General features: G+C 38.7%; 1 protein-coding gene across 2 annotated transcripts in view; it reads right to left on the bottom strand.

Annotated features, from left to right (window-relative positions):
• Positions 1-24,206, bottom strand: part of WDR41 (WD repeat domain 41) — a 63,168-nt gene that overhangs the window by 20,162 nt on the left and 18,800 nt on the right. For both annotated transcript variants that reach the window (XM_072606397.1, XM_072606398.1), the window contains exons 3-7: positions 16,416-16,464; positions 14,292-14,423; positions 10,948-11,010; positions 7,792-7,903; positions 1,124-1,186 (exon numbers count right to left, since the gene is read on the bottom strand). In XM_072606397.1, the coding sequence (XP_072462498.1) occupies positions 1,124-1,186; positions 7,792-7,903; positions 10,948-11,010; positions 14,292-14,423; positions 16,416-16,464 (419 nt within the window). The remainder of the gene's footprint in view (positions 1-1,123; positions 1,187-7,791; positions 7,904-10,947; positions 11,011-14,291; positions 14,424-16,415; positions 16,465-24,206) is intronic.

Raw genomic sequence — 24,206 nt, forward strand, 5'->3', positions numbered from 1 at the left:
CTCAGAGCTGATTAGATATATTGAAGAGTTTCTCATTAGAGGGGCATAGGCAAGTGTTCCTGCAAACTAAGAATTGTTGATAGCAAGTTAAACAACGGCAAATGAAGTAAATGTCTATATGACCGTGTTGGCACGCTGCCTCATGGATGTGCAATAATTCAGGAGTGTATTCTTAGGAAGAGAGAGCACAAGTCAAGTCCAAGAGTAACTCTCTCATCTCTTTCTCCTTTATCTCTCTTTTTATATATTCCTCTTCTCTTCCCTCTCTCTCTCTCTCTCCCTTTTCTCCTCATCCCATGTTTATATGTGCGTATACACACATATGTACATACATGAACACCTACATACCAGTAAGGCACAGGACTAGATCTGTGATTTAACTGATGCAGGGAACCTTCAGATGAAGAGAGTTCCCTCCACCAATGCAGGCAGATATTTTTCAAAGCATATGTGGCCTGGGTGATGGAGCAGGTGTATTTATTAACAGAAGGCCCAAATGATGTAATTTTAAAAATAATTTTCCTATAATTTATTGTAATTTTTCCTATCTGTATAAATGTACTTTAAATCAAACAATTACAAACAAATATTATACTTTTGCCTTGAAATAAACATTTCCATCCTACTCTTTTTTTTTTGCCTTATGGGCCCACGTGATTGGTCCTCGGAGATACTTTAAAACCTCATTACTTCTAAAGCTGCTACTTGGAAGCAGCTGCTCCTGCAGCTTTTAAAAACACAAAGATACCAACACAACTTTCAGCCTAGACCCCACAGAGAGACAAGAAGGCAGGAGCGACCACATAAAGAGCGTCTGCCTTCCTGGGCTCCCAGCTAAGCTGCGAGAGGGAGGGATTTTTTTCCTGTTTTATTTCCCAGCCATCCTGGTCAGAGATACTGGGGCTCTACCCCACACCCAGAAGATCAGCATCATTCAGTCACTTTCTTTACTGAACCTCCCTGATTTTGGCTTCAGTATGATGCCAATAGTTGTTCTAGTGATTTTCTGGGAGCTTCCAGGACACAGCCAAGGGTTCCCTCCAGCACACATCTGACGGGCAGTTTTTGGCCTGGACAGAACATTCACAGCTACAGCAACTAAGGGGCCTGACCAAATACTCACTCAGTTCTTTGCCAATTGCTGCTGCCACACAGTTCTTAGGTAACTCAATCAAAGCACTGATCCCTTTAAAAGCACAAGAAACAATGGGTAAACAATTATTTTCTTCACAAATTAAAACAGAAGCAATACAAATCCTCACTTCTAAATCTCACATAAAATGGAAGAGGCTGCATGACATCGTAGGCGGGTGGCCATGAAGACAAGACCACTGGGTTCATTTCTTGCCCCGCCACAAACTGGCTAATGACTCCAAGCAAGTCTCTTACTCTCAGTGCTCTTCTAGGCAACACTCCAGGATTCTAACCTGAAAAAAAAGGCTGCTGATCTGCACTGGCAAAGGGAGTTTCTTCACTGAAAGTTCCCTATGCCAATAAAATCACAGACAGAGATAAAAATACCCCCCCAAAAAACCATAAATCAACAAGCTTTTCAACAATACACTAGATGAGGATATACCTATTATCCCCATAAACAAAGAAATTATTTTATGAGCATAACTGAAGGTCCAGAATCCTTTACTGTGCCCACCTTCACAAAGTGTCAAAAAGATATTGTTATGTTTCTGGTATCCCTCAAGTTCAACAACACCTGTTTCAATGGCAGGCTGAGAACAGGAATACAGTGAATAACTATAAAAACCAAGTTTTTTTCTGTTGTGTTTTTATATGCTCCCAACCTTAGCCTTAGTGGCATCTCATGCTACATAACTGAGCCCAATAGCTTGAACTGATAGTTTTCAAAGACTATCAGATAAATCTGTAAACTCCACATCCTGAAAGAATGAAATACAACACTGTGCCACAATGCAAAAACTAAATAGTATGGTTTTGACTTTCTAGGAATAATTGACTAACACACAGAATTTTTGTTAGTACAATTTTCAGGTAACTGCAAACGCTCGAGTCATTTAGAATATGTCGCAGTGATCACAATTTTCAGCAAGGAAGAAGTTACATACTGGGCTTGGAACAGCCAAAATTGCTGGCAATGATTCATTTTCTTAAGGTATTTTTAAAATATATGTTGAAAAGAGAGACAGTAAGGCATGATGAATAGAATGACAGGCAGTCACAATGACCTGAATTCAAATTTTGTCTCTTACAGGTTCTAATGGTTTGACCAAGTAACTACACCAGATTCTCCCATCCCCTCTTTCCTACTGTTTTTTCCTACTTTCTTACATTTTTCCTCCCATTAGTAGCCAGATTCCTAGGGAAAAAAAACTCTTATTAAGTCCATTCCTTCTCTTTTTACTCCTCAACCTTCTGCAGTCTGGTTTCTGACTGAAAAGCTCTCTCCAAATTTTATTATTCTGTTTCTATATCACATATTATTTTTCACTTTATCTTTCTTCCTTACTCCCTTCCAGATTGTCATCTCTTACAATGAATAATTTTTTTTAAAAAGTCCACAAAACTAAACAGCATCAAAAAAGTCTGACGGTCTGTGCAGTATTACTACAGCCATGGTCCCTTACTTCTGCAAAGGAGGCTTGTTCTCCATCTCTTCCCCGAAGGTAAGGCCAACTGTTCTACTTTTCTGTTTTCAGCTTCCATCGTTTTGTTGTTGCTCCTTCCATTTACACTGTTACAATCATTGTGTTTGGTTCTTCTGATTTCACTTTGCATCAGTTCACATAAGTCTTTCCATGCTTGTTGGCAGTCGTCATCATGCTCATTTTTTCTTGCAGCAGAGTAATATTCCATTACATTCATGGACGACAATTTGTTTAGCCATCTTCTAATTGATAGGCTTTGTTTCCATGTCTTTACTACCACAGAAGTACTGTTATAGATATTTTGGTGTAATTATATAAGGCCATTCTTTCTATCCCTGACCTCCCTGGTGAATATGCCTACCAGGGAAATCTCTGGGCCAAAAAGTATGAATATTTTAGTCACTTTCTTGGCAGGGTTTCCAACAGTTCTACCAGCAATGCATAGCTATCTTTCTACAACCCCCTTTCCACTAATTTTTGTCATTCTCGCCAATTTAATGAGTGAGGTAAAACTTTACTGTTATTTTGATTTGCACTTCTCTTAGACTTGGAGCATTCTTTCATATTGTTATGAACAGTCTGCAATTCTTCTTTTGAGAAATGTTTGTTGATATCTGTTGACAACATGCACTGGCTTTTGGGCTTATTTATTTCTATTAGCTGTCTATATGCCTTGGATGACAATGGTCTTTCTTCAATCCTAGCCCTAGGATTTTGTGACACAGCTCTGTCTCTCTTGATTCTCTTCTGGCCTATCACTATATCTCTTGCATTGGTCCCATCCTCTCCATCCACACAGTCATCATCCTAATTCAGTCCCTTGTCACCTCTCGCCTAGCCTCTTGCGTTAGCCACCTAACTGTTGTGGATGTAGAAACAGCAAGATGCGGCAATAGACTAGACACATGAGATAAGAGATGGAGATGAGTACAGGATAATGCCAAGGTTACCAAGAGAGGTAGTGATGCCTTTGACAAAACTAAGAATGTTTAGAAGAGATGACAGTTTAGGAACAAAAATCATGATTTCAGTATTGATTTTGCAATGTCTTCGGGATACTCAGTTTGAAATATCCAATAGACAATTGCTAATAAGATTAAAGCTCATGGAAGAGAATAGAACTGGATACGAGTCACAAAGATAATTATTAAACCTATTGGAGCTGATTAGGGGAAAGAGACAGACAGAGACACAGAGACAGAGAAAGAGACTGAGAGACACAGAAAAAGAGACAGAGAGAGAACATGTGGAGAAGAGGATCTGGGACAGAACCTTGGAGAATATTCACAGTGAGAGTATGACATGAATAATAAATCAGCAAAGAAGATGATGCAGAAAAGGGGGAGAAGAACAGGAGAAAATTTCACAAAAATCTAGAAAGAAAAGGGTATCCAGGAGACCATGGTCAACATTGTCAAATGCAGCAGGTTAGCTGAAAAGGATGAAAACCAAAAGAAGACTGTCAGGTCTGGCAATTAGATCACTGGTAACTTTGGAGAGAAGAGTTTCAATTGTGGGATAAGGATGGAAGCCAGATTGTTTCCAACTTCATTCTAGAGTTAAGGAGTGAGAGGAGATAAAATGGAGGAGCAAGACAGTTTTTCAAGGAGTCTGGCTGCAAAAGAGAAAATGTCAAGATTTGGCATCACTGGGCCACATGGATTCAGTCATTTGGATCCAGAACTCCTTCCTGTTGACTTGGAAAGGAAGAGTCTGTGGTTTCTGAGCTGCCTTTTCTTACGTTTAGACACTGTCTCACTGCTAACTATTCCTGCATCCACAAATGTGAGGACTGCCCCTCTCCCTGACCTGACAACTGACCTGTAGCTCCATATGCACTGGTGTAAACGTGACATGACGCCCAGATAACTAGAACTGCCTGAAGATGAACAAAAACCAGATTTCTAGCACTCCCAAAGTAACAGGCTTGGGTTCCAGTTCTGGCTCTCCCACCACCCAGCTCTATGATCCTGAGTGAGGATCTATTTCGGCATCTATGAAATGAAAGGACTGGACTAGATGACTTCTAAGGGTCTATGGTTCTAAACATCAACTTTTAAATAGACTCTGAAGCTGAGAACAGGCATTTAAGAATATTATTTTTAAAGTGTTAACGGCATTCTTTAAAGTATTCATTATTAATCGAGACAATTTATTTACTTGAATTATCTGTGAAAAATTCTGGAAGTGAAATGAAATATGTAGATAATAGTCTACCATATCCTCCTCCCCAGAAATTAGGAAAGCCTCCCCTTTACAAAATCCTCAATTTACTTCTGCCATAAGAAATAGCATTCCAGTCCAGCCCATTATTTTACTTTCTTCAATAGAAGGTTTTTGCATTCATGTTCTTCTCCTTTATTCCTGGCATAACCACAGCCACAGAGCCCCAAAGAAGAGTCCAGGTAGAGCTGGCAAGAAAACATTTCAGGCCTCCCCAGGAAGTGCCTCTGCCTTCCCTCTCCCTAAGGAGAGGACTTTTCTTAGGCCCAGGAGGGATGAACAGGAGTTCCAAAAGTCTGGAGGCAAGTCAGAGGTCTACTTCAGTTATCCCATTATAATGTTGCTGTCCCTTCACCACAAACCTCCTCCAGTGCCTCTTCATGGCATGAAGAAGGCCTTGAGCTCCTGGAGGCTATTTCAGTGGAGGGCTATCTCTGCAGATTCTACCTAGCTGGTTAGGCTTCAAGAGAGGGGCCTGGCAATGGACCCTATCTCTCATTAGAGGACTAGCCTCCAGAGGCTCATCACCAAGTTGGCTATGGGTGATGGATTTTGCAACTACAGCAGCTCTTGAAAACCAGGTGCTGCTATTCAGTCACTTCACTCGTGTCCAACTCTTCTTGACCCCCTCTGAGATTTTCTTGGCAAAAGATACTGGAGCGACTTGCTATTTTCTTCTCCAGCTCATTTTATAGATGAGGAACTGAGGCAAATAGGGTTAAGTGACTAGCTCAGGGTCACACAGATAGTAAGCATCTGAGGCCAGATTTGTTCTCGTGAAGATGAATCTTCCTGACTTCCAACTCAACACTCTATCCACAGAGCAACCCAGCTGTCCTGAAGACCAAAAATTAAGTAATATAATGTTTGCAATCAGTCAGTGGTGAGAATAAATACACTGATAAAATTCCAGATCCTTAAAATATTGGAATATGTTGCTGTCATACCTCTAATTATAACTAGATAAATCTAGATGGTGTGGGTGGTCTACAAGGTTCACCATCTTGAACCTAAAGCTGTGATTCATAAGAATTCTAGCTCAAATGGCTACAACTCCCAGGCCATGCAACAAAACTGTCCCTTATTCACTTCTAAAAATGGAGTTAGTGTAGTAGCAATCCTCAGACACTTCAAAATTTTTGGTATGCTACAATTCTGAGAAAGAAGTGATAGTGAGTTCTATTTAAAGTTCTATCTTTATTGTATAGTAAGATACCTAATGAGAAAGTAAGCTAATTGTACTCACTGGCCAACTACAGGAAGACCAAATTCTTAAAGCTAACAACTGTCTTCTTTGTGTCCCTTGGAACAGAATTAGCATTACTTTAAAAACAACTGCCCTATAAATGGAGTTAGAGTTATCAAAGCAGTGTTATGAAACAGATGGGCTAATAACAAAATCTCTTCACTACTGACTGCCTGACATTCTGGCAACAGGAAAACCAGAGCATGGTAACATCATAATTCACTGGCCTGGAGTCTTTTCAAAGTTTTCTAATAGATTCCACCTTCACATGAAATACTTCTTATTTAAAGATTTTTGTTACCCCTTGGGATCTCTGACAAACTGACCCATACTGTGATCACATAATGGCTAAGGCCCAGACATCGGCTCACTCATGAAAGGAAGAATGACACAGTATCTGATTTTTCCATTAATACATGTGACATGCTCTTAAACATTACTTCACAAAACAGCTACCAATAATTTGCTGGAAAAGATGCAGAGAGAACCACAGGCCTGCGTGAGAAACAGAAAGGAAAATTTGGATGTAAACGAAGAGACATACCTTATAATAATAGCAGAGAGTAGAGAAGTATGCCCTAGATTCAAACGAGATTGTTAGTAACAAAACTTTGAGGCGGGAGGTTAAATTGCAATACCTGGTAGTGTTTGTGTATATACATGTGCTAAGCCATCTCATTATTTTTCTGATATTTTATAATATCTATGTAGAGGAAAGGCTAGTTCCAACTGTGAGCTGTAAACGTGGTTCACAGTGCTCATGCTGCCTACAAACTTCAACAAGGTGTACAATATTATTCTCCTCCGTGTGGCTGTGAGGTCTTTGGATTACTTTAGCAAAGTGTATTTTTAACAGTACAACACACCTTTTCAAGCAGTCACTTAAATGTACGGATTTTTATTCAAATATGTTTATTGTGTGAAATGAATAAATCCTCATCATGGACGAAAGTGAGTAACTTATCCGTGCAGCATTCTAAGCCTTGCGATGCACTTTATGTGCGTCATTTCACCATAGCGAGGCGACAGAGTTCTTTCTGTTTTACAAATGAGGACACAGAGTGTAAACGAGTCAGGTGCATACGATCCTAGATCTGGGCTAAAAGGTACCTGATCTAATTCAACTGCTTTCATTTTACAGATGAAGACGATGACTCTAAGAGAAGTTAAATGACCTGTCCACTGACAGTAACCATTAGAAACCAGACTGGAATCCAAACTGTTGGGCCCCAGAGCCAAGGCTGTTTCTATTGCACAGCCATGCTTATGGTCACACAGCTAATGGGTGAACATATGCAATCCAAAATTCAGAACAGGATTTTATTGGTGAATTACCAATAGAAGAATTTCAAAATAAGTCTAATTTTTAAAAGGTGAAGTCTTCTTCAGGGTCTGTGCTGAAGCCAATTGTCCTCATGGGAGGTAAGCCTTCAGACCTTCATACGGTCACAAACCCAATGGAGTAAGGTCTATGGCCATCTCTCCAGGCCTGAGATGTTAAATGTTGAAAAGAAGCATATGAATATCCAATGAACAAATGAGTGTCCTTTGACTTTTCAGAGCCGGGTAGAGCGGGGTGGAGACAGGAAGAGTTGAGGAGAACATCTGGAGTTTTTCCTTTCCACAGTTAATAGGCAAATAATAATGATGGAAAGTTTTAGGGAGAACTATTGTGCTTTCCAGTGCCAGTATTTACTTTACCTGAATCAAAGAGGTGACTAGTCTTACACAGAAGGTCCAATTCTCGGTTCCAAACGCAGAGGTCACTACCACCAGAGAGCCAGACGTCCAGTCTCTGAAGAACTGTCAAACACTGGAGAAACAAATATTTGAAATGTACTGAATGCAAAAAACATCAACACACTGCTACAAAAATTTCCATTTGGATAAAACTGAAAAATATAACTAAACTTCTCCGGATTCTTTAAGTAAATCTCAACATTTCTATGATCAAGGTAATGTTTAGGGAAATGGTGATAAATGTTCACAAAATACAAGCATTCCATCTCTGAGATCCACAAAACCATTCACATTTTAACATTACCTCCTTCCCCTCCCTCTAACTTTCCCAGGTATTCTCTTCCTAAGGTCAAGAGAAAGATAAAATACAATTAGAGACAGATAGTCTCCCAGGATCCCTATTTTTGGAATGCTTGCAACTAAGTTCTTAAAACACGTTTCTCCTGCTGCTTAAGTCCTGTAATAGTATTAACATTCTCCCATTTAAAATAATAGTGCTTAGTACACAAATGTTATTGACCAAGTAGAAAACCCCATGTAGAGCCATTTGCCATATCACTGACTCAGTTACACCAAGGGTCAAATCATATGGTACTTATTTAGGTGGAGTATATTTCTCTATGGAGAAAATGGAAAGCACATAAAGCAGATGACAGAGGAGGCACACAGTAGCATCACAATAAGTTACATTTTGCCTCCTTGCTCCCATAACAGAATTATAACATAATTATCCACAATGCAATTCATCTACTTAGTCCTAGATATTATTCCTTTTATAAAAAATGACTGAATTATTAAAATTTTCCTGTCACCTACATTTCCCAATGTCCTTCTCCCTTTCTCTCCCCCAGAGTCACTTACAACAAATAAAAAAGGAGAACAATTTGGCCAAACTAACCAACATGCCCCCCCCAAAAAAGACTGACATTTCTACGCAGTGTTTCACACTCATTTTCAGTCCCTCACCTCTGCAAAGAAGTGAAAGAGATACCATATCTTATATATCTTCTTTGGGACCAACTATGGTCATTACGATGTCACAGAACTCAATTTCAATTACGTGGTTGCTATTTTTTCCATTTGCATAGATACGATGTAAGTCATGCGTACACTGTTTTCCTAGTTCTGCTGAGTTCACTCGGTATTAGTAACCATAATAGCTACATCTAACATTTCCACAGTATACTTTACAGTTTGCAAAATCCTTTACATACTATCCAATCTGATGTCTTCCCATGCTTCCCTGCGTCTCTCCACTCTGTTGTGCCCTCAGTACACAGAACCATTCTATGGCACTCATGTTCCACAGTCTGCTGAGCCATCCTTCATTCCATGAGCATCTACATTATTTATAGCTCGTTGATTTGTTTTTGACTTCTCTGCCTTCAGGATCTCCTCAAATGACACATATTCTTACTAAACAATTCCACTCCATCTACTGCCCCCCATACGCACACGTCCCCCACCTCTCCTTTTTCTTTTGAATAACAAATACTCACTCTTTCTAGAGCCATGTTCCAGGTATTAGTCTTGACTCATAGAAGGCCAAGCTTGCCTTTTTTACTTCAGGGTCTCTGGCTCACAATTTGTGTACATACATTTAAGACTGTGGGTTTTATTATTGGCTCCTTTCTTGAATGTTACATCCCGTGAATTTCCAGCTATTTCCTTCCAACATTGTTAAAATGTAGAACTTTACATTTTTCCCTTTAAAGTTTCATCTTTTATTGATGAATAATCCATCCTAGCTTATCAAGATCCTCTTGGATCCTTAGTGTCATCCATTGTATTAACTTTCACTTCCAGATGTATAGCATTGGCAAATCTGACAAGCATGGCTTTTATGACTTCATTCATTGATAAAAATGTTAAACACCATCTGACCAAGGACAGATTAGAGACCTCCCTTTAAGTTGACATCAAGACTTTAAAGGCTATTCTTTGGGCCCCTTTATTCAGCCATTTAAAAATCAATCTTTACTATACTACCATCTATCTCACATGCTTGTATTTTGTGCATAGGCAGTTAGGCAGTGCAGTGGATAGAGAATCAGTGCAGCAGTCAGGAGGACCTGAGTTCAAATCTCACCTCAGACATTTGACACTCACTAGCTGTTCGACCTTGGGAAAGTCACTTCACCTCAATTGCCTCATCCTGGGTCATCTCCAGTCATCCTGATGAATATATGGTTACTAGATTCAGATGGCTCTGAAGGAGAAGTGAGGCTGGTGACCTGCACATCCCTCCCTCACTCAGAACAAAGTCAAGTGCAAGTCATGTCATCATTTCTCTGATGGCATGGTCTTCTTCGACAAACACACACAATTCCAAACCTTCTAACTGTACATATGAATATAATAATGAAGGAGAAGACAGCCAAACTCCTCTACTCACCAACTAGAGAAGGAGAAGCACCAGGCTAGTCCATGCCACTCACAAACTCATTCCCAGGCAGCTGCAAATGTCCTTCAAGATGAGGAACAAGGTCTCAAGAAGATGTATTCACTTCTGAATTCATGAAGAATCCAAAGCCTAAGTCCAGCTATGCTTATCCCAGAAGGTTTCCAGGATTCTCTCATGTTTTCAGCCAAAGAATGAGTACCATGATAAAACTGGCAAGCATGATCTTTCAAGCATTTATTTTTACCATACTGCCCTAAAGCATTCTAGAGGTATGGATAAAAGCTTGGATAACTCCTTCTTCCTCTTGCCTACTCTTATACCCCTCACTCACCATCTGAGGTGAAATACTGGTACCCAGGCACCCACTTCTTTGAGGTAACAATATACTTTCTGGCAGCAGAATCACCTGGGGATTCTTGTTCAATAAATGGGGCTAACACAGGATTGAGACTTCCCTGGATTAGAGTCTGAGAAAATCCCATGACTTTCAGCAGGAAATACCCTCACCCTTGAGCCTTGGAGAAACAGATGAAGCATATCAACCCCCCCCCCCCCCCCATACACACAAAATACACTCTTCAAAGAACTGCAGGTCGATACAAAGCAATGCACTAATGGAGGAATTTTCACATCATCTGTTTCGTGATTTAATATTTCTCAGCCAAAGCAACAAAATCAAACAATATACCACCACTACCACCCACAACATTTACCTTGACTGTGGAATGGAAACATGATACTTTCTGAACTTGTCTGCCAGTGTCACAATCCCAAATCTGAATTTGTTAAGGAAATGCTAAGTAGCTTCTGAGCACAATTCGGGCTTTCTTATGAAGGGCCTAGCTCGTAACTGTTTTAAAGATGAAACGTTTCTTCTTTCTGCTATAATTCATTTTAAAGTATTTTTTAACTCTCGTGCTTTAATGCTATAGGAGCAACCTCACACGTTAGTTCACTTAGTAGGGTGTCATCTGCAACAATATATTTAAAAATATTATTTTTAAACATTTTTTTCAGTTAACAAGCACTCATGTTCTTTTCTTCTGACCTCCCCCTGACAACTGAAAAACAAAACTTTGGGAGAAATACACAAGCCAAGCGGAACCAGCCCCATGTCAGGTCTCTCCAAAAGTGTAGCTCTCGCTCTGCAGCTTGCATCCAAAAAACATTGTTACCGAATTACTCAAAATAGTCACAAGAACATTTGGCCCGAAGTTATAAAAAATGCATAGATCAGAGAATTGTAGGTTTGAAGCCGGAAAGGATTTTGGCCTCCACCTTCCCCCTTAATTTTGTAGTCTAGGAAATGGAGGCCAAGAGAGGTAAATCAAATCCCTTGGTCATACAGGTAGTGACAGAGCAAGGATTTGAACCCACATCCTTGGACTCCAGATCCAGTTCTCTTTCCCCTACAAAAATCAAGAGTATCTCTACACTAATAAATGATCACTATCATTAATTAAGCCAAGAAGGCCCAGCTTCAAGTGCTATCTCTAACACACACTGGTTGTATGATCTACAATCACATAATTTCTTAGTGCTCTAAGTCAGAGATTCTCAAACTTTTTGGTCTCAGGACTTTTTACACTCTTGAAAATTACTAAGGACCCCAAAGAATTTTGTTTTATGTGAGTTATATCTGTCTATATTTACCATATTAAGAAATTAAAACTGATAAAATTGTTAAAATATATATTAATTCATTAAAATAATAATGAATCTATTACGTTAACTTAATCTATTTTCATGAAAAATATATTTTCAAAAACAAAAAAGTGAGGATAGCACTGTTTTACATATTTTGAAAATTTCTTTAATGTCTGGCTTTAGAAGACAATTGGATTTTTTTAGATCTGCTTCTATATTCAATCTGCTGCATTATGGTTTTGCAGTTGAAGCATACAAAGAAAATCTGGACACACAAAGATGGTAATTGGAAAAAGGAGGAGTATTTTAATAGGCATATATGTCAATAGTTCGGGGCTCTCACATTCTGAGGACCTAGGTGCTTTATGACCTTTCTCAGACTCTTTAAGTTGCAAAGAAAGTAAGAGAGGATGTTTCATAATTCAGAAGTTCCCCAAACCAATGAAACCGCAGGACCAGACTGATCCTTATCCCTGTTTCTCATTATGCAAAATGTCTTCTTATGGTGAAAAATGCAAATCCTGCTGGTAAATTGTTTATAGATATCAAAAAGCAGTGGAGGTTTTTCCACATCCCTGAGAAAGAACATTAATGTTTGTTTCTCTCAATACTCCAAACTGGAACATAAATATATGTGTGTATACATATATATGTGTGTGTATGTGTATGCATATATATACACACATATACATATATGAACAAGCAAACAGCAAGACAGACTCACATATGAACATATGTATATATGCAGAGAAAGTGAGCAAGCACATTGATATGAATAAAAAATATAAAGAAATCTTAACTACTTAACCTCTATTAGCTGTTTGGGATAATTCAGCCTAATGTAGTTTAAACTTTAATTATGTACTATTCCTGAAAGAATTTTACATTAAATTAATACTATAAAATGAGTGCAACAGATATTTAACTTACTCGGAAGACCCTTAAATAGTAAAGGAATTGATTCTATTGTTTACAAATAAGTCTTCTTGATTCATTAAAGGAGATCAGATTAGACTGACCCCTAAAAATCATCATACCAGTAGTTAATTCAAATGACAATATTTAAGTATATATATATACATATGAAAATACATATATACATATATATATATTAAAGGCAATAATATTTCTCTCAAAGTATTTTTTAACTCATCTCACCATCCCCTTAGGATGACTCAGGGAGATTTTGTTGTATCCTATGCTACCCTTTGTCAAAAAATTTCTACCATCAAGATTAGAAACATGGGTAAATATGACTAGATTCTGGGTCTTAAAAGCATTTTTATAAATTCTCTAACACTTAAGCTAAGTGTTCTGGGAGTGCTCTCTATCTTCTCCAAGGAGAAAGGTCCCAGAGCCGAGCTGAGCCGAGCCGAGCGGTGGCCTAGGAGGCTGACAAGAACGCTAAAGCTGAGGTCCAAGGCCCTGAAGTGGAGCTCTGGCTGCACTTCTTCCTCCCTTTGTGTCCTTGAGAAAATCACTTCCTTTCTCTTGGCCTCCACTTCTTCATCTGTGACTGAGAAAAGCTGGCCCAGATGTAGGCATCTACAGACACTTATCAAACATGCCTCTTCTGGGCCAGGCGCTGGGGAAACAAAGACAAAAAAGCCGCAGCCCCTGTCCTCAGGAGCTTACGAGCCCCTCCCAGCACTAACTGGAGATGTCACGTCTTTGACCCTGGGGTAGCATCTCTTATTTTCCTCACCGTAAGAGATTCCTTTCATGTAGCAATACCCACATCAGCCAAAATGGAAGGATTTTCCTGCTACAGCTCTTTTTGGAACTAACACAAAAAACTTCCATATGCTTCCCGCTCAGCTTATCTTTATTTCCTTGAAGTTAAAAGAAATCCAAATCAACAATACTGAAAATGCCAACGTAAATGTTCTAGAAGAAAATCTCACTTTCCTTAAATTTAAATAGAAGAATTTAAGTGAAATAGATCATCTTTGGAAAAGTATTTTGTAAAAAGACAACTTGCTAGTTCTGTGCTAGATTTCACAAGAGAAACAACTAATCATGTGGGTTAAAAGGCCGATGAAGGGGAAGGAGCGTCTGCCTGAACAGTCAGATGACCTGGATTCAAGCTCTGCCCCGGATCTGCTAGAGGTAGGAAACCTGTACAGAACTTTGAATCTGATTTTCTATATCCATAAGATGTAGATAATAAGACTTATCCTTCCTAGCTTATAGGGTTGTACTGGTGATGAAGTGAGATAGTATATAAGACATTTTAAGCCTATATCAATGTAAACTATTATTACTGTCTCGCAAAAATAAAAATACACTCATTCTCATTATATTATCATTTTAAACTCCAGTCTCTAGAAACTCAAAGCTAAAGCATCATCTCCCTGGTCTCCCTAAACTTTCCCTTCCCTTATTCATTTTCCTTCAGATTTAAGGATACAATAACAGTCCTATCAGCAGAAGCTGTTAAGATCAATTGATTTTTATCTTCATAAGAATCCGAGGAAGGAAATGCAGTTATAGCTGTTATTTTTTGTGTATGTCCATGGAGCTCAAAAATCTTTTCTCCTGTCTGAAAAAAATAAAATAACGTTAATAGGCTCTGATTTCATACAGTAAATAATTTTAAGTGACAATCCTAAGAGGAATCACCACAAAGAAAGTATTCATAAATTTTATTTCAAAATTATATCACAGAACTGAATTTTTTTTCAATATTCTACATTAAAATGGAAATTTATCAAGTGATTAAAAACAACAACTAAGAATAGCCCAGCAACTCTTGACTGTTTTCTAACAGAACAGCACTGCACTTCTTACGTACTTATTAGACAGTTGTAAGAACAGTGCTGTAACTAGGATTCATTTGTGAATTGTAACCTATCTACAGTCTCCGATTTCATGGAGCTTGGGTGTCAGTTATATCACACGATGGACAACTTGGCCAAGATGAGCCCAGACTTCCCTGTACTTGCTGACGTGGTTCAAGAGCTTATGAACAAATTTCAGCACAAATATTTCAAGTACCTGTGATTTCACCAACGTTCGTACTTCTGACCTAAGGCTCCCTACACAACTGAGTGCACGATCGTCAAGAGCCATTACGCCCAAAGTGCATCACTGTCTGGCAAACCTGGTGGTGACGGTCGATAAAAACATACTTTAGCACCAACATGTCACCATGGATGGCTCAATAAATCGATACGGTCGGAAGGTCCAACCTTTGTTTCCTCAGTCATTTCATCTGCCACCCACCACAGCCCCGAGCAGCAGCCTTTCCAACAGGGTAGGTCATGTCAAAGGAAGTTCCTGAGGCACAGCTTTCAGGAATCCAGGAAAACCTCAATACTACATTGAAAACACTTTAATACTGCTTTTATATGAGTCCAAAACAGGATATGTGTGACTAATGCCATTCTACTTTAAGAACGTATCCAATAAGCTTAAGCTATTTCTTTCACTTTGGACAACTGGACAGTACTTAAATGAAATATATAACTTCTTGAAGATTAAAAAAAAAAAGCATACACTATGTGTGCTCACTGGTGGAAGAGCAATCATGTAAATAACCACAAATCAGTGGTCTGAAAGACTGGGGCCACAAAGGATTTCAATGAACAGAATTGCCAGCAATAATACTCAACGTTGTCAAACTAGTAAAGCTCAGTGCCATCAGATATAGGACCACTCTGACTTTGGAAATCAACACAACGGAGAAGCACAGTTTTGCAGGGTGGGAGAAAAACTATCTTCATGACTACAATAAAGGAAACCACTACTAGATTTCAATATTTTACATTTACAATTCTACTAGAAAAAAGTTTCAAAAGTTAGAATAAGCCAGATGAAAGATTAAGATATCACCCTTACACGAACAATACTGAGGCAGCTACACGTTGTCAGATTGTTCTTAGCAGTCACTGTAAATCTTGCTTATAAAAGGTGATGTGTACACTTGCAAAGTCTCTATCCTTTTCATTACTTTATATTGTTCTCTCCTACTTTTCAAAACGTTTGCCAATTTCATTTCACAGTTTCCAAAAAATCAAATGTAAAACATTCCAGGAGCTCTTCATCTATATTTCATCACCTCAAACAGCAAGACAAAGTTCAACTTCTTTTATTTTTAACATTTCTTTTATGTTAGAAGAAAGAATATATAAAGGCAGCATGACATAGTGAATAGAAAGTCTTCATGGAGTCAGGAAGACCTGGCTTTAAATTCTGCCTCTGACATATTGGCTTGTCTGACCATAAGCATGGCATTTAATATCTCTGTGGAAGACTCTTCAAGACTCTAAGACACAGAGGAACAGATGGATTCGTGAATGGGATTTCTTCCTAGGGAGATTTCTACACTACTACAACCAAGAAGCTTAAACCAATGTGGGGAAATGTTTGGGATCTTTTTCTTTACATATTTATCAGAGTTTGTTTGTTATGAATAAGTACAAAAATATCAACAGTTTAATATCTGAATGCAGAAAAGCATATAGTGCATCTAATTTGATTCATATACTTAGTTCTATTGTTATTGTACGATCCATTTAAAATCAGCACACACCTGGGCATTCCATAAAAATACAATCCCATCATCTCCAGCAGAGGCAAATCTGTTGAGGGAAGACAAAAAGAAAAAAGGTCGTAAGTGATGAGTCTAAAGGGCGTGTCTATTATCACATGATTGCTAGAGTGACTAAGTCTCCTCAACCCATATTAATTAACATTTTCAAATACAGATAAAATTCTATTATAACTAATTGTCTTGTAGTAGAATAAATATGGTTACAATGAACACATTGCTAAAAATATAAAACAAAAGGCTGGACTAAGGCCCCTTTGTGCGCTAGAATTCTGCTACTCTATGAAATCTGCAACAAGATGGAAATGAGCCAATACCCAGTTCTTCTGTTATCAATTAATTTCCCAACAGGGGAAAGAAGGAGGGTCTGAGTAAATTCATTTTTATTCACCTTATGCAGATTTTAAAAATCTAACTGTTCAAAACAATTCCTACTCCTTTACTCCTTCTACCTGCTGGATCTTTTGGGATATTGATACTTTCTTGAGTAATCAAGCGTTTGGATGTTAAGAGGAAACTGTGAGTAACTATAAAAAAGCTACAAGTGCCCAGCGAGACACTCGGTGCTCAGTTCTCCTTCCCCTTCAACAGACATACTTCACAAAGGATGCAATCTTTTCTTTCAATGACAAAGAATGTATCTGATATGTGAACAGTCTGTGGAAATCATTTGTTATCCAGGATTATTAGTTACAGAATGAATAAACAAGGACTTAATTAAGTATTTAATACTTGCTAAGCACTGGGGATACAACACTAAAGCAAAAGCTAACACAGTTCAGATCCTCAGGGACCTTCCACTCTAACAAGGAGGAGGCGAGTGGTGGCAGCTGGAGTTTGTAGCTTAGAAAGTGACTGACATGGTGAATGGAGAACTACAGGAGAGTAGATTGATACACCTTTTCAGATAAAAATAGATTATTAATTTGGGTACTGATTTGACTGTGACTCTAGAACAGAAAAGAAGGAAGGAGAGGTGCTTTATCTAAACCTTCTATTTCCCCCAACACTCAGCAGTGCTCTGCTCGCAGTAGGTGTTTAAATCATTTCTTCAATTAACCACTGACATGACATGATTTATTACATTTTCCAATATTTATATAAAACGAATCATTAGTGTGTTCCTTTGCTGAGAGCACATATGGGTGGAGGAAAACAAGTCAGGAGTATCAAAGGGAGATTTCAGGAAGTTACAGTTCAATAGACTGCAGAGCAAGGTGAGAACCTGTTTGGACTAATGGGTCAAGAGAGACACTCACCAATCAGAGTAGTGGGCCTCACGGGGGAGAGTTTAGAAAGGTTAAGTCAAGTTTAATTAGACAAAATCTACTTTTAAACAAATCGATAAAGCACAGCTCTTATGGATTATCCATGAGTCACTAATGTCTCACGTATTAGAATATGAGGGCAGGGATTATGTTTTTGCCTCTCTTTATACCCAGAGCTGCCTGGCACACAGTAAGCAATTACCAAACGTGAGCTGCTGACGATTGAGAATCTTTTTTATGATGGTTTTTACTTACATGAACAAAATCAACAAAACTGAACGACTTCAATCTTAGGGGTGTGACATCATTAGTGAATAATCTTTCCATCAATCAGCAAGTATGTATTAAGCCATTTACTACGTGCTAGGCAGGCACAGTCCTTAGCTGAAAATATAAAGCAAGATAAACACAGCTCTTGCACCCAAGGAGCCCACATTCCAGTGGGGGGTCAGCAGTGAAATAAAGAGGGCCACAACGGACACCCAGAAAGACAGAAGATAACCTTCTCATCACTTCTTCTCCTCTCAGCCCCATCATGCGGCTTCGTACCTTCTATGCTCTACTACCTATGATTGTAATAAGTAGAAAAAACTCCACTCATCAATTTCTTATGCTCTTATCCAACAGTTCTTTCTTTGCCCATCTCCTTCCCTGGCTCCTTTTCCTAACCCTGACTGATAAAGTAGATTATCCCCAAGAAGCTGTTCTCAGCCAGCTTCTCTCTACAAATTCTTTTCCTCGACAACTCCATTGTTCCCATTTTCAACTATTACCTCTATACACATGACTGTCAAATCTGGACTTCCTATGCCGACCACTCTCATCTTTACTCCCAACCACCTACTTGCACCATACATACCTCACATGTAACATGATCAAAAGTGAACTTGTATTTTCCCTAAAACCTTCTCCTCCTTTTAACCTTATTATTTTTGGCAATGGCACTACTTAATCTCTCATACTCAAATCTTTTTTTTCTTTTCATTTGCCCATTTTGTAATATTTTTTTTTACTAATTTTATTTATTTTCAGTGTTCTACAATCACTAGCATATAACTTAGATTTTTTCCCCTCCCTCCCCACTACCTCCCCCCTCTCTCCCCAAGATGGCATACATATTTTATATAGGTTCTACACATACATTCCTATTAAATACATTTTCACTATAGTCATGCTGTATATGAGAATTAAAATGAATGGGAGAAATCATATAACAAACCAAAACATAATACACACACACACACACACACAAAATGATCTGCTATATTCTGCGATTGAATTCCACAGTTCTTTCTCTGGATATGGAAGGCATTTTTCCTTAAAAGACCATTGGGAATTTTTTTTAATTAATTTTATTCATTTTCCGTGTTCTACAATCACTACTATACAACTTAGATCATTATTTTCCCTCCCTCCCCAAGACAGCATATAATCCTATATAGGTTCTACACATACATTCTTATTAAATACACTTTCACTATAGTCATGCTGTGTAGAAGAATTAAAATGAATGGGAGAAATCATCTATCATGGGAATTTTTTTAAGTCCTTGCATTTCAATGAAGCACTAAGTCTACCAGAAAAATTCCTCACACACTGTGGTTGTTGCTGTGTACAAAGTTCTCCTGGTTCTGCTCCTTTCACTCAGCATCAGTTCATACGAGTCCTTCCAGGCCTCTCTGAAGTCTTCCTGTTCATCATTTCTCATAGCAAAATAGTATTCCATTACATTCATATACCACAATTTATTCAGCCATTCCCCAATTGATGGGCTTCCCCTTGATTTCCAGTTGGCCACCACAGAGAGAGCTGCTCTAAATTTTTTGTACATGTGGGACCCTTTCCCATTTTTATGCTCTCTTTGGGATACAGCCCTACAAGTAGCATTGCTGGGTCAAAGGGTACGCACATTTTTGTAGCCCTTTGGGCATAGTTCCAAACTGCTCTCCAGAATGGTTGGATCAGCTCACAGCTCCACCAACAATGAATTAGTGTCCAACTCTCCCACATCTTCTCCAACATTTATCATCATCCTGTTCTGTCACGTTAGCCAGTCTGATAGGTGTAATGTGGTACCTCAGAGTTGTTCTGACTTGCATCTCTCTAATCAAAAGTGATTTAGGGCATTTTTTCATATGACTATAGATAGCTTTAATTTCTTCTGAAAACTGTCTGTTCATATCCTTGGACCATTTGTCAATTGGGGAATGACTTGTATTCTTGTACATTTGACTCAGTTCTCTACATATCCTAGAAATGAGGCCTTTATCACAGACGCTAGTTGCAAAAATTCTTTCCCAGTTTTCTGCTTCCCTCCTAATCTTGGTTGCTTTAGTGTTATCTTTGTTTTCATCTTCAGCTTTTTCTTCCTTTCCCTATTCCTGCCTTTGAAATACCTGGTGAGGTCCCAAGGCTGATTGTATAACAATATCACTGACATCTGACTTCTCTCAATTATCATTGCTACTAATAGGCCAATAATATAACAAGCTCTTAAGAGATCTTCTCACATAGACTCTCTCCACAAAGCTAACCGTTAGACTAGTGTCAGACTTACCTTCCTTATGCAGAAATCTGGCCTTGTCTCTGTTGAACTCTGCCGTCCAAAGATCCTGGATAGCTCCCTAGTACCTACTGAACGAAGTTCAATTTTCTTAGCATGCCATTCAAAGCCTTCCAAAATTTACCACCAACTCATCTTTTCAGAGTTTACGCTACTCTCTCTCTCTCTACGTAATCTATGCTTCAGCCAAACTGGACTCTTCTTCATCTTTCATACAATGTTCCACAATTTTCTTCCTTGCCATGCCTTGCCCATACATTTTATTACCCTTTTCCCCACTGATTTCCCATCTTTCCTTTAAAGCCCAACTCTAGAATACACACACAGAGATGGACACAGAAATATCTTTTATTCAAGAGGGGAAAGGGAGGGAAAGTGGAGAAGGGAGAATTAAAAGCAAGACAGATTAAAGAAAGGATGAGCTTTAAGCAAAACAAACTTACTCAAGATTTGTAAAAAGTATAACTCTTTTTGAAGTGGCAAAAAATGGGGATCTGAGGGGACAGCAATCATTTGGGAAATGACTGAATAAGCTATTATATATAAACGAGATGGAATACTACTGTGCTATAAGGAATGACGGAGGGGGTAATTTTAGAGAAGCCTGAGAAGAGTTTTATGAACTAATGCAGAGTGAAGTGAACAGAACCAGGAGAATAACTATACAGTGACCACAATATTGTAAAGATTTAATTAGGAACTCTGTTCAGCACAGGGGTTGCAGAGGACAAAGATAACATGTCCTACCTACCTTCTGACAGAGAGGTGACACAGACACACACGCACATACATACACACACACGCACACATGCACACACGCATACACATACATGTGCACACATATACACACACTCTCACACAAGTGCACTCACACACATGCACACTACACACAATCGTAGACTTACACACACGCACACACATGCACACACACCTGTGCACACTCGTGCCCATACACGTGCACTCATACACACACATGCGCACACATGTGCACTCACACATGCACACACATATGCACACATGCACTGCATACTCACACACATGGGCACACTTACACACATGAGCACACTTACCTATATGCACACACGAGCACACTTACATATGTGCACACACATGCTCACACACATGCACACATGCTCACACACAAATTTTCTTCTCTGGAACATAGTCAATGAAGAAATATGTTGTGCTTAATTATACATGTTTTGTAACGGGAATTTTATTTTTCTTTCATTCTCAAGAGGGTGGGGAAAGGGGAAAATGGTGGTTTTTTGAATCAAAAAAAAATTTTAAAAATCACCTCCTTCAAGAAATCTACAATTCTTCAACTCGGAAATTCAATTACATTCAACATTTATTTCTGCAGTACAGAAATGACTATTAGGAAAACGAAACCTAACACAATCAGAGAGAGTGTCAGGGAGCAGCCAGCTGTCCTTAAGGAGCTCAAGTTATCAGGCCCAGACAGTCTAGATCAGGGGTGGGAAACCTGCAACCTGGAGGCCACATGTGGCCTTCTAGGTCCTTGAATGCAGCCTTTTGATTGAGTCTAAGTTTTACCAAACAAATCCTTTTATTAGGGGGATTTGTTCAGTGAAATTTGGATTTAGCCAAAGGGCCGCACTTCAGGACCTAGAGGGCCACATGTGACTGAGAGGCCACAAGTTCCCCACCCTTGATCTAGATGGTAACTAATGCTGATTGCTAAACAATAGGAAAGGTGCCATAGAGCGAGCAAAGGGTAAGTACTGCTCCACTTTTCAAAAAAAAACCTTTTTAATGGAAGAATATAATTTATAAACTGGAATCTATCAGCTAGACTTAAATTCCCAGCAAAATTAAAGATTATTAAGAGACGCTTAACGGACATCTAGAAAAAGACAAGTGATCACAAAGAGTCAGTCTGGCTTCATCCAAAACAGGTTATGCCAGATTAACTCCATTTTCTCAATCAAAAAGTATTCACTACAAGTGTGCCAGGCATTGTTGTAAGTCCTGGAGAAACTAAGACAAAAGGGAGGCTGGAACCAAGTTGTGACAGGCTTTCAATGTCAAGCAGAGGAGTTTATATTTGATTCTGTGAGTAACAGGGAATAAGCTGAGTCTACTGACTAGGGGAGTGGCACAATCGGATTTGCTCTTTAGGAAAATTAGTTTGGCAGCTAAGTGAAGGATAGATTAGAGAGGAGAGACTTGAGGCAGGGAGACTAATTAAGCCATTGCAATATCTTTTTTTTTTTTAACATGACTCCTAGACAATGAGATCAGGGGAATGCTGTAGATGTACTTTAATGAGATTCTAGCAAATAATGTATTTTATTGTTGTATGTAGTTGTATGTGTCCTTTAGTTGCCAATATGGAAAGTCATAATATTGAATAGCATGTCCTTTGTGCTATAAGAGAGAATTTATGTTCTTTCTTTAAATTTTTTACAAATAACAAATGCTTTTCATTCCCATTCCTCAAGTAAACACCAAGAAAGAGAAGAGGGAAAGAGGGAGGAAGGAAGGAAGGAAGGAAGGAAGGGAGGGAGGGAGGGAGGGAGGGAGGAAGGAAGGAAGGAAGGAAGGAAGGAAGGAAGGAAGGAAGGAAGGGAAGCAGGAAGAGAAGGAGGGAGGGAGGAAGAAGAAAACTTTTACAACAAATATACCTTGCTAAGAGAAGCACATTCCCATATCAGCCATATTAAAAAAAATGCATCTCACTCTGCACTCTGAGCCCATCAGTTTTTGGTTAAGAGGTAGGTAACTTAGATTTTGGCAAAGAATTTTACAAAGTCTTTCATGCTATTCTTATGGACAAATGGAGAGATTTAGATTAATTGGTGGTACAAGTTAAGCGGATTCAAAACAGAGTGGATGGACCCAAAGAGTAGTCATTGATGGCGGGAGGTCAGTTTGATGGGAAGTTTCTACTACAGTGCCCCAGGGCTATATGCTTGACTCTGCAGGGTTTAATACGTTTAGCAATGATCTGGCATAGATGGCCTGTTTATCAAATTCACAAGTGACACAAAGCTGGAGAGGGTAGCTTACAAATTAAGAGAGTTAGAGAGTTAGGGTCCAAAAAGATTTTGAAAACTGAAAGATCTAGACAGGTTATTAAATGTGCAAGGCTCTGTGCCAAGTGTTGAAGATAAAAAGGTCTGACACAGGCCTCACTTAAAATCTAATAAGTTTACTAGTAATGCCTTCTCTCCCCTTAGACCTCACATGGTACTGGATACTATAGCTCTCTTAGGAACTGAAATGTATTACAGTTGCTGGCATCTTATGATCCTCCTTGATTAGATTCTAAGTTCCATGAGGAGCTATCGATTCATCAGGACTGTAGAAGATGCCTTAGAGAGCTAAACCAACTCCATCACATTTACATATCAGAAAATCAAGGTCCCAGATAGTGAAATGGCCTGCCCCAAGGTGACACAGATTTCCTAATATTTTACGCATAAAGGAATATATGATCACTGAGCCCTTTATGGATGGGGGAATATGAATAAATAGCACAGTTAAAGGGAAACTTGGGAAAGTTAAGATTCGCAAAAGGAACAAAGCTCAAGATTAATTCCAGAAATGGCCGGAGCCCATCATGAATGACATAATGAAGATAGAACTAAGAAATTCAATGGAGTGTTCAACTCACCATGCTACAGGGAGGTGGAGAGAGTGGATACATTTTAGGAAAGCTATGGTCTCTCCCCTCATGAAACTTAAAAATAACATGTCTTGATAGAAGCGCTCCAACGTCACTTTCCCTCTAAAATTCTCTGATTGAAGAAAGGCCTTAACAACTCTTAGATGAGGATACACTGCACAAAGGAGTAAGTTCTCACCAACTTCTTAGGCTGTTCTATTCTCATTTTAAATGGATAGCATGATAATTATTTGAGGATGAAAAATGAATGATGATTTCAACAATAACCAACTAAAATATAAATTTTCATA

Source organism: Notamacropus eugenii, chromosome 4 (genome assembly GCF_028372415.1).
Source record: "Notamacropus eugenii isolate mMacEug1 chromosome 4, mMacEug1.pri_v2, whole genome shotgun sequence".
NCBI classification, from domain to species: Eukaryota; Metazoa; Chordata; class Mammalia; order Diprotodontia; family Macropodidae; genus Notamacropus; species Notamacropus eugenii.